At 32.2% G+C, this 11679-nt stretch overlaps 1 protein-coding gene across 2 annotated transcripts; it reads right to left on the reverse strand.

Annotated features, from left to right (window-relative positions):
- Nucleotides 1-342: 342 nt before the first annotated feature.
- Nucleotides 343-4818, reverse strand: LOC107410961 (uncharacterized). 2 transcript variants are annotated; one of them, XM_060811753.1, is made up of 4 exons: nt 4683-4818; nt 2149-2860; nt 1310-2053; nt 343-668 (listed from the first exon to the last, which is right to left on the reverse strand). In XM_060811753.1, exons 2-4 carry the CDS (start codon nt 2779-2781, stop codon nt 585-587), a joined length of 1461 nt encoding a protein of 486 aa, XP_060667736.1. In that variant the 5' UTR covers nt 2782-2860; nt 4683-4818; the 3' UTR covers nt 343-584. The 2 variants fall into 2 exon arrangements, with proteins under 2 accessions (XP_060667736.1, XP_060667737.1); XM_060811754.1 differs by lacking the exon at nt 4683-4818 and having other exon boundaries at nt 2149-2635; nt 2716-2854.
- Between the last annotated feature and the right edge of the window lie 6861 nt (nt 4819-11679).

The following is an 11679-nucleotide window of genomic DNA, read 5'->3' on the forward strand; positions in this document are numbered from 1 at the left end:
TTTTTTTTTTTTTTTGGGTTCATAATAACCCATATGAATCATTATATTCTCCATTATTAGACTATAATGTAACTTACGATATATTTTTTTTTTTATGAATAATTCTGACTTCAATAATATATATATTTTTTAAAAGTATCGACTGAAAATGTTGATGAATGTTATTGTTTGCTTTATAAAGTCAAGTGTTAATATCAATTTACCTTCTAAAATATGATATATTTTTCACTTTTATAAATTTGTTCACACGTTGCCCTTCAAATTACTACTGCTTTTGTATCACTTTTTTAGTCCAATTATGCAATTTACTCTAATGAATTCAGTCAAATTAATCATGTTCACTGCATTAAAAAATAATAATAATAATAAAATTGTTTATATTCACTTCCTCACTTCCTGTGCTCTCGTCCATCACCCTCTGAGCAGATATTACATTATATGAAAATGTTCACACACACAGAGTTATGTGTATATATATATATATATATGCTTTGACATATGTATTATATATATGCATATATAGTTGAAAACAAAATGCATCCTCTTTCTTTTCTATCTTCTGATACATGCTATCCTTGGTTTCTTCATTTGCATTGCTTTGGATCCCTGATGAAGGCATTGGTCAGAGCAGATTCCGACTCAAAACTAGTCTGTAAAAGACTCAAAGCCTGCAGTGCAAAACACTTTTAAATGACTATATTAAGCATAACTTGAAGGTCTAAAAAATGTGTATCAAACACACACTGGGGGCAATTAAAAGTAGGAAAAGAGGCTGCTTAACAAGGTAATTAGCTTCTGGGTTAATACAATAACATCAATCATGACAAGTAGGAAAAGGATTTGGCTTGATGTCTTTGTATATTTTCGTAGTAAAGATTTTAACTTGAAAATGGAAATTACACATGGGGATAACTATATTTTACCATACTAGTTTCTACATTTTGCCCAATATATTACAAAATCCTTTACACTTCCCTGTGAAGTATTACTTTATTGTTAGTTAAACCCAATCATGTGAATTTGACAAAATTAAACATACACAACTGGTGTAAGTCTGTTTAGAAAATGTTCTATCCGTCTTTTAAAGTAAGGCTAATATTGCCAAATTTATTATAGAAAATTGAATGATTGGACTAATTAAATTGACAAAAATATAATAGTTCGGGAAGGCAATATGGGGGTTTTTTATATAGTTTGTGGGGCAAAGTGCAAAAAGTTGTACGGTTAAGGAGTGGAACAATGTAGTTAACTTTTAAAAAAGAGTTAAGAAGATTAGTAGTTGTACGTATACGAAAAGCTTTAAGCTTACCTCCTCCTTGCCCACAAGCACAGTTTGCTCCTCAATGTCATTAAAAGGTACCTTCAAGTCATTGATAATGGAGAGGCCTAAGATTGGAGATATAGGTCTTATTATCAGACTATCTGTCACTGTGAAACTTGCCTGTGCTGTTATAAATCCTCCACCATCATTGTTATGAGATTTTGGATCCACAACTTTCAGTTCGGTTATATTTGTATCATTACCAGAAGGAATAAGACTTTTATCACTGGTTAAATATGAATGATAGGTATGGGTTCCGTCATCAAAGAAATATGTAGGATGTGAGGCTTCCTCAATTTCTAGTAAATCATTCTCATAACCAATACCAGAAGCAAGCTTGGGACTGACTAGCATTTCCTTATGGTAATTGGACTTCAAGAATTGCTCATCAAGATCTTGTACACTCTTGTACAAGTGATCTATGCATCCATTCAAAGAAGTGCTACATTTTTGTTTCATAAAATGCCCAAGTGGAATGGTTAGGAAACTGAAGAGCAAATTAACAAAGTCTTTCTTTGCTTCTGCATAACAAACTTTCTTTTTAGATTTGCTCACCATAAGCTTGATAGTAATCTTTCCATCTCGAATATTCTTCTCGTCTTCCATTTTGTGTTCAACAGGTTTTCCTTGATCAAAATTTCCTGCGTTTAACTCGGTTGGTGGTTTATGCTTGAGAAGAGTTTCTGTCAATGGTGTTTTTGATACTAATGAGCGCACTAGCAAATTCAAAACCTGAAATAGGACATGATGAGGTGACAAGCAACTGAGTAACTTAGAGATGTAAAAACACAATCTTTGACATTTAAAAAATTAAAATTTTGATGTACCTCACCAACCCCTAGATTGAATATGTTCTTCTCAATACCACTCCCATCCATGATTCCAAGCTTGGAAAACAAGGAGAAGCTTGCTGCAGTGGTCAGGGGCATCACTTGTAAATCATCACTGATTATGAATCTGCTCAACCCTTTGACAAATACACCTCCATCTTTATCACTAAAAGAAGGCGTTTTCGACTCTTCTTGTTGCATAGATACTGCAACATTCAAGGATCTTCCACATCTACAAAGACAGTCTTTGTAATGACTTAATAGCCCGGAACAAGTTGCGCCGTTCCAGCAGCCAAAGTACCTAGTAATCTGATGATCTATTTTCAGCTTCAACTTACTGCAATGAGATTCGGCATTATTGCGGGGACTTAGCAACATCTGCTTGAATGCTCTAGAATGGAAATGCTTATCCTCAATATTCTCAACGCTTTTGTATAAGTTGTTCATGCAACCTATCTCCACTGCTGATTTGTCAGAGGAAAGCCTGATAATTGTTCCCAATGGAATTGTCAAAAAACTAAAGAGAGTATCAACCAAATTATCATCAGACTCGGCAAAAATGACCTTTTTTTTCTCCTTGTCCACCAAGACTACCAAGCTAATCATATCATCCACTTGTTTATTAGCCATGGATTGTATGAAAGCTTGGAAGTATGAAACTCGAATCCGTTTTCCTTTTTGCTTTGATCAGCTTAGATAGCAGCTGGCACTGTCAAAAATAAAGGTTATGTATAATTAAAACATTGGATTTCCACACTTTTGTTAGATGTGATTCAGTGTCATAATTGCAGATAATTACATTCTCATAAGAGGAAAACAATGCTGATTGCTGAGTTAAAGTTCATTATAAGGTCTACGAAATTTAACAAATAAAAGAAAGCAGGAAAAAAGAAGCACTTGGACTGAACTATTTTGTTGTTGCCAATTGATAAATCAATCAAAATACAATAAACGTCGTAAAAAAAAAAAAATATATATATATATATATATATATAAGAAAAAAGAAAAAAGAAAGAAGCATTTCCTTTGGGGTCGTTCCAGAAAACAGGCAAATTTGCATAGTAAAGACACATAACAAATTTACATAGTAAAAATACATAAATCATAAGAAATTAATAAATATAAAGATGATAACTTCAGCTAAAAATACTAAAAAATGGTGATGATGTAGATTCTAGGGAGCAATTAACTTATAATTAGGCCAATTAGGCCCTAATATGAACTACACATGGCTAGGAACTAAACAGAATATGAATCAAATATTTTTGTGCCTTCTCTCTTAATAAAACTTACCAAGCAACAGGCAACACTCAAAAAAAAAAAAAAAATCAATTTCAATATAATTAATTAAGCTAGCTTTTAAACTTACAGATGTTTGCAAAAATGAAAAGAGCATCAAACAAACTATTACAATATAAATTTGCAGCAACGGCTATTTAAGGACGAAGTGGAAGATTAATAAGCTTGAGAGAATTGTAAATAATTATCACAGAATCAGCAACAAAATATTTCACACCTTAATTGCAGATAGACAGAACAAAAAATAGATATATGAGAATGGGAAAACTATCAAGAGTAAAAAAAACTAAGAAATCCACCATAAATAAATAAATAAATAAGTAAATAAAATAAAGTGGTTTTGACTAGATAACAACATATAATTTCTATTCAAGTTGTCTTGTATTTTGGCCAGGTCAGGACAATTGAACTCTTCAATAATCATATTTTTGCCAGTACTATTCAGCAGTTTTCAACCAACTATTATATAATTGTGCACCTTCAAAGAGAGCTAACAGAGCAGTGCCAGTAGCAAATAATAAAAATAATGAATTTATAAAGGTTATGTCCAATTAAAACATTTTCAATGGAGGAAAACAATGCTGATTGCTAAGTTAAAAAGTCCATTACAAGGTCTACGAAATTTAATAAATAAAGGAAAGCAGAAAAAAAATGAAAAAAAAAAAAAAAAAAGCACTTGGAGTAAACCATTTTGTTGTTGCCAATTGATAAATCAATCAAAATACATACCAATGAAGTTTCAACTTCAGATCAAAAATAACTAAACTACCACATAGGTGCCAGAGGAAAATCAATTATTTCTCCAATAAATGTTGTAAATCACTTATTTCTTCAATAAATGTTGTAAAATATTGAAAAGAAATAAGAACCAGCATTTCTTTTTGGGGCCCTCCACAAAACAGGCACAAATTTACGTAGTAAAGACACATAAATCATAAGAAATTAATAAATATAAAGATGACAACTTCAGCTAAAAATAGAACTAAAAATATGGTGATGATCTAGATTCTAGGGATCAATTAACTTATAATTCCCATGTCTGTGAACTCTTTCAAATATAGTCAATTCAAGGAAGAAACAAACTCGATATATGAATTTACAGATCAAGCATGCTAAAATTAAGCTACTTAAAAGAGGACCTTATTTTACATAAAACCTCAATAAAATGAGAAAGTAAAAAAATTGTGCCACTGAATAGAGGACCATTTTCAGAAATTCACTCTAGCACATACCTGGGATTGGTAAACAAATGCCCGACGCAGAAAAAATGTATGAAGAAGGATGATGGATATAAATAAGAAAATGAAGAATATATGTTTTGGACATAAATTAAGTAAGGGCCATTTGGGTTTTTTCCACAAACGCAAAAGGTGCCAGTGTCAAAATCTACTTTCGAAAAAGAAAGAACTTAACGGGGAACAAAACATAAAGGCCAAGGTGCAAGTCATTATGGGTCAAGCTTTTCTTTTCTTTTCTTTTCTTTTTTTAATTGAAAAGGAAAATTTTCTTTTTATATTAAAAATGACATTGAAATGAAAACATGTACTAAAATGCATATACTAATGTCTACATTAACAAATATATATATATATATATATATACACACACGTTAAACTTATATGCTGAAATTGGGACCAGCTCTTAACATGCATGTAGTAAGAGAAAAAAGAAATACCATGGTACAAAATTAATGTCTTCATCTTCGACATTATGTATGACATTTGAAATGATATTGTTAAATGTGTTACATTTTTTAACAAATTTAAATATATAATTGTCATTATTAAAATATAATAATACCTTTTCATATGATAGTGTTTTTTTTTTTTTTAATATATATATATATATATATATATATATATATGTATATATATATATATATGTATATATATAGTGTTCATTGAAGATGGGCTAAAGGCGAATTGAAAGCCACAATCTTTGGAGTTTGTTGCAAAGTTTGCTATTGGTAGCTAAGGCGAATTGAAAGCCACAATCTTTGGAGTTTGTTGCAAAGTTTGCTATAGCTAGTAGCTACCACTTACCAGTACGAAGAACATCGATTATATTTAATGTTTACCTTTTTAAAAAAACCATACATATGCTCCAGAATAATAAAATTACTATTTTCTCAAACAATTATCTCAGTTTGAATCATTACACTTCTAATATATATAAATTATCATATATTCTATATAAAGAAATAAGGTAAAAATACATAAAACCATCTTAAACTTTCAATAAACTTTCAATTTACTTCCAAAACTTTTTTCATTGCAATGTCCTCCCTAAACTTTGACATAAATCAATTTTCTCCCTTTTAAACCTTTTTTTTATTTATTAGAATTTGGCAAAATTGAATAGATAATATTGAAATTGCTTGTTTATTCTTATAAAATCAGTTGTGCTGCATGCAACCAACTGTTTATCAAAAAAAAATTTGAAATGATATGTATTCATTTATTATTCGTGAAATATCAATATAACCTACGTATAGATGAATGAATATAAAAAAATAAACCAATTAAATATTGTCATATTATTTGGTAGTATTTTCGTAACTCTAGCATTATTATAATAAAATGTGTCTTGTTTTGATCAAATTGAATAAAAAATAAAAGATAAACAAGGAGAGTATATTGTTTTTGGTTTACTTTTTTAGCAACTTTGTTTAAGACATATTTTATTAATATAAGCAAGCACTACCAAAACAAAAAGACAAAAAAAAAAAAAAGAGGAAATTAGCGACTGAATCTTTTGCAACCAAAATTTTTTGGTCGTTAAAGACGAACATTACTGACCATATGATGGTCAAAAATTTGGTATCTCGTATTGGAAAAATGGTAAGGTACCATTTTCAGCAACCAAGGATTAGTCACTAATCATAGTTTTTAGTGACCAATTAAATTTTGGTAACTCAATGTGAAAGCGGAAAATCTTTCCCGCATCTTTTTTTAGTGGGAAAAAGATTTTCAATGACCAAACTTATATTGGTCACTAAAATTAATTATCATTGACCAATATTTGGTTACTAATAGTCTAAGTAATTAAAAGTAAAAATAAATATAAATACATGAAATTAGTGACCATTGTTTGGTCACCTAAAATTTGTGTTAGTAGCCAATGAATTGGTCACTAATACTAATAATAAGTGAGCAGACGTAGTTTGGTTGCTTAAAAAAAGAAAAAATAAATTGTTTTCTATATGCAACTTTTGGTGAGTACATAATTGTTATATATAGTTGTAATAAATAAAATAATGTAACAAAAAATATAAATATAAGACCTTTTTTTTTTGGAGGAGGGGGGGGGGGGGGGGTAGAATATGAATATAACACCTTAAGCCATCTAAAAGTTTTTATTGTTAAAATGTTGCATGAGTGATCAAAAGGTTGATTGTTAAAATTTTTTGAAATTAAAAAAAAAATAATGATATAGTACATCTTTACCTACTAAACATGAGCAACCAAGTGATAGTATAAATAATTAAAAAAATAAAAATAAAGGATTTTTATTGATAAAAACATTAGTCATTTGAGAATTTCTTTTTTTTTTTTTGTATTCTTTAGAATATAATATAAAAAAATACCTCTCTCGATCTCTCTCTCTCTCTCTCTCTCTCTCTCTCTCTCTATCTCTCTCTCTCTCTCTCTATATATATATATATATGCATATTTGTAATTGGTACTTGTGTATTTGAATTCATATATATGTGTGTGTGTGTGTGTGTGTGTGGAAATGTATTATCGTACATATATACATACATTGGATCTTGAATTTTTTTTTTTGGTTTTAACTATTAAAGTGTGTGCCTGTCAACTTATGCGCAAGACAACTAATCAGGCATTCTTAAGGGTACTGTAACAACCCATACCAAAATACACAAATTTGACCAAGTTTGACCAGGTTTGATCAAGTGAACAATATATGAGTCGAAGTTGACTTTTTTTTAATGGTCAATATTTTTTATTTAACTGAGGTACCATTGCGTAGATCTTGTCGATACGAGTTCATAGATTGACGGCACGCCAAATCCCGAGTTATGGATAAAAAGTTATGGTTCTGAGAAATTTTAAGCATAAGTTTTATATCAGTATCCAAACCAATCCCCAAGTTTTTGTCTATTAGTGACCTAGGCTCTATATAAGCCTCGATAAGCATGCCAAATAGGAAACCAAATTCCAAAATACCCTTTTTAGCCTCAAAACCCCAGAAATTCTCCCCTCAAATCCGTGGGTCCGAACTGAATCGTTTCGACCCGTTTGCCGTTGAACTGGGTCACCACCGTTTTTGCCCATTCCGACCACCAACCTTGTACACGTGCCAGCCAGGAGGAATCCCACGTCGAGGTGAGCTTGACCGTAAAATTTCACGGCGAATGGTGGCCGGACGCGCCTGGATCTGGCCGGCAAAGGTGGCTGCAGCTGGCGAGGTAGGTCACCGGATTTTCACTATTTTTGGCTATTTTAGGCCAACTCATACACCTTTTCCACTATTTTCAACCCCTATGAACTCATTTTCGTGGTTCTTTTGCCCTGATTCCTTACCATTTGGGAGATCCGATGACAGGAAGTTCGGCCGAAGCTTCAACAAAGTTTTTCGGCCACCGGAGGAAACTTTGGACCAAGGTGAGCATACTAGTGGGTTCCTTATCTCTTGGGCTTTCCGTCAATATAAATTTGTGAATTTTGGAGGTCGTTTGATAATTTTTTCATTTTTGGGTCAATTAGTTAATTTTCGAATAAGTTGGGACTATGTTTGGACAAAATTGGTCAAATTAGTCAAAATTGAAGTTGGATCAGTGAAATTGGATATTAGTAGGACCCATTATATGGTTCAATTTTGAAATATTAGGTTTCGGGTGAAAATCCCCAATTTTGGGTACTGGATCCTAAGGACACGCTCTATAATTGGATTGTCCGATGTTCAATTTATGCAATTTCATAGTACTATAAATTATTTTGAGACATTTGGGTTATACAAGTGTCTCTGGTTTAGTTGTTTAGAGCCTGAAGAATATTTTATTATATTACAGACACTCGAGTTAAGCCTGGAGGCGATCTTGTAGATGAGCATACGTGAGCATTTACAGTACTGTGAGTGGTTATAATTTTAAAAATGTTTTGGGTGTATAGTATAATATATATGTGGTTTGAGTGTTTTACTTATACCTATTGTTTGATTTGAATGTTCATTTTATGGATATATGAGAATCTGCTTTTACATATATGTGTTGTCATTTTATATTACTTTTGTCAATATTTTAAATGTTTGGCAATTCTAATGAGTTCATGAATAAACTTGTGGTATTTAAATATTTTGGTATTTGAATTGAGGTTTTAAATCACTTTGGAAAATAATTGATTTGAGAAAGCAGATTGAAAAATTATATGATTTTAAGCATGTTCAAGTATTTTAAAATTTTATATGCTTAAAATTGGTTTATGGTGAATATGTTTCACTATGGTATTTCTGGTTTTATATGAAATGGTGATTTGAAATTTTTGGAATATTTAAATAAGCAGATAAATTTGGAAATTAAATAAGGACGCATGATACAGTATTGTTCGGAAAAGTATTTGAGATATTACAAGATTGTTTTAAGAATACTGTATCGGTTATTTTTAAATTAATGTAACATGTAATGCCAATATCTTGGATCAGTATTATATTATATTATATTACAGCACGCTAGGGTTTGCTACCATACCGTGAGGTTGGGTTCAGCCCACAGAATATTATTGCCACAGACCATGAGGTTGGGATGTTCCCATAGGTTATTATTGCCACGGTATCGTGAGGTTGGGCTCAGCCCACAAGATATTATTACTACGGACCGTGAGGTTGGGTTTATTCGACGGTTTATTATTATTGTTATGGTACCGTGAGATTGGGCTCGGCCCATAGAATATTATTATCATGGACCATGAGGTTGGGTACGTCCCGACGGTTATTTATTATTTCCACGACACTGTTCGTATATTGAGGGTTGTGAGGTGGATGTATCTCATGGTTTACAAATTGGTACATCGTATGGTACATTGTATACGTTTGAATATATTGGTGATTTACAAATATTGTGGTTATTTCTGTATTTTCATATTTATTTGGTGGAACTGCGTTTATTATATTTTATGCTCAAATATTTATATCTTGATTTGAGACATTTCATAATATTACAATGATCATTCATTCATACTTTTGAGCATCGATTTTTATGATATTAAATTGGGATACAAGTTTGGGTTAATGGAGAACTTTTCAAACGAGTGGAACGAGAGGTCTTGAGAGAAAGATTTTTAAGAAATAAATTATTAATTTTCTATTATACTATGCCACTCACTGAGATTTCTTTATCTCATGTTTTATTATTTTAAATTCGTTCCCCTAAGCCCAGGTAGCTAGTAGCAATCTACCTCGCGCACAACTTATCGCTTTGTTCCTTCCACGACAGCAGCTGTATTTATCTTTCCTTTGTCTATTGTTATCTTCTGGACTTACTTATTAGTTATTTGTACTCCTAGACTTTGTTGCCACTCTTAGAATGCTCTGATTTTAAATATGAGACTCAGTAGAGACCATGGTACTTATGTGTGTAGTGATGGCCTGTAGTACAGTAGGTCGGTTGTGGACTTTATGCTGTTATTGATTTATTTATATATATATATATTGAGGTATTATTGTTAATGCTAGTGTTCGGTTGTCCATATTTTATGGTGAGGTTCCATTGGATATTCCCTAGGGATTGTCCAGTGGGATTTCACTAGGCAGGACCACCCGAGAGATTCTAGGAGGGTTCTTGGGATGGGTCCTGTCAACTTGGTATCAGAGCTTTAGGTTCTAAATTCCTTGGGGTTGTGCATTGCTTATGACTCATCCTCTGTTTCGCCTTCCATACCTACCATTTTGTTGGTGTTAATTATATCTTGACCGGTTCTATCATATAGAATTTTTCTTGATGTCGCGAGGAGGTAGATGTGGTTGTCGACATATTACAGCTAGAAGTACAGATGCATCCACTTATGAGGAGCATCTTGTCGAGCGCCTAGCTCAATCACTCGAGGGGAGTGAGTTTACTAGGTATTTTGTTAATTAAGCTCGTAGACTTGGAGCAGTGAGTTGTGGTGGCTCCATGGATCTTATGCAATATTCAGAGGAGGATAAGATCGCATTATCTAGCTTTATGCTAGAGGGAAACTCAAGGAAGTGGTGGACATATTTTAAAAACTAGAAGATGTCACCCTTGGACATAGTTTAAGACTACATTTTACACCAAGTTTTGTCCTCCAACTTTTGTTAATATTAAGATGTTAAAGTTGAGACACCTACTAAGGGTTTAGGACAGTGGATAGTGAACAACCATAACAGTAATTTTTTTTTTTTCAAGAGATCTACAGTCTGAGGTAGCTTATGTGGCAAGTTTCATGATGAGCTGTAACAGTGGGATGGATCATTCTTTCATTACATGCAATTGGAACACTTTAAAAATGATTGCCTCTATCAAGAACATAGCCATGCTAGCTTTAAGGTCAGTGCACAATTTAAGCTGATTGAGAGGTACAAAGTACATGATAGATAAATAGGCCAGACTTCATGAGGGTTTACCAACAATAGACAACAGTCGTCATCCACAGCTAGAGGCAAAGGTCAGAGAGGACTACTACTTACCAGAAGCAAGGTATATGCTATAATCAGTTAAGAGGCACAAATCACCCCGATATTGTGACAGATATATTATCTATGTTTGATAATGACAGACCCATTTTATTGGCTCAAGGATCATATGCTCTTTTGTTTACTTGATTATGTTGCATAAGTCAGGATGACTCCAGTTCCTTTAGAATGTCACTTGGAAATTTCCACCTTCACAAGAGGGTTCATGACCTATTCAGATGTTCGAGAGTAGTTGTTTTCGTTTCATGGAAATTAAGATATTAATATTAGAATCTGGTATAAACCAAGTTTGGTTGATGCATTCTGGTGATCTTGTAGAACAACTTGTTGAGAACTAAGCTGTAAATCTCATTAGTTGGTTTTATGGCATCTGCTTTTTGGTGATGATTTTAGATCTTAGTTTTGATATTTTGTTTTCTTGGAGATTGAGGGTTTTTGCCAACAATGTTTTATGGATCTAAGGTGGTTGATGTTCTTGATGATAACTTAATCTCCTAAGTAATATGATTTTTTTGGGGCGTAGCTAGAATATAAGAAAGTGATGAATGTTTTCTTATG

The sequence above is a fragment of the Ziziphus jujuba genome, chromosome 10 (genome assembly GCF_031755915.1).
Source record: "Ziziphus jujuba cultivar Dongzao chromosome 10, ASM3175591v1".
Lineage (NCBI taxonomy): Eukaryota > Viridiplantae > Streptophyta > Magnoliopsida > Rosales > Rhamnaceae > Ziziphus > Ziziphus jujuba.

Excerpts from the sequence above, each read along its gene's own strand:
- LOC107410961 (XM_060811753.1), bottom strand. The coding sequence starts at position 2,781 with ATGGCTAATAAACAAGTGGATGATATGATTAGCTTGGTAGTCTTGGTG. Across the intron at positions 2,054-2,148 it reads TCAATCTAGGGGTTGGTGAG|GTTTTGAATTTGCTAGTGCG; the intron begins GTACATCAAAAT and ends GTCCTATTTCAG. Across the intron at positions 669-1,309 it reads TGCTTGTGGGCAAGGAGGAG|GCTTTGAGTCTTTTACAGAC; the intron begins GTAAGCTTAAAG and ends TTTGCACTGCAG.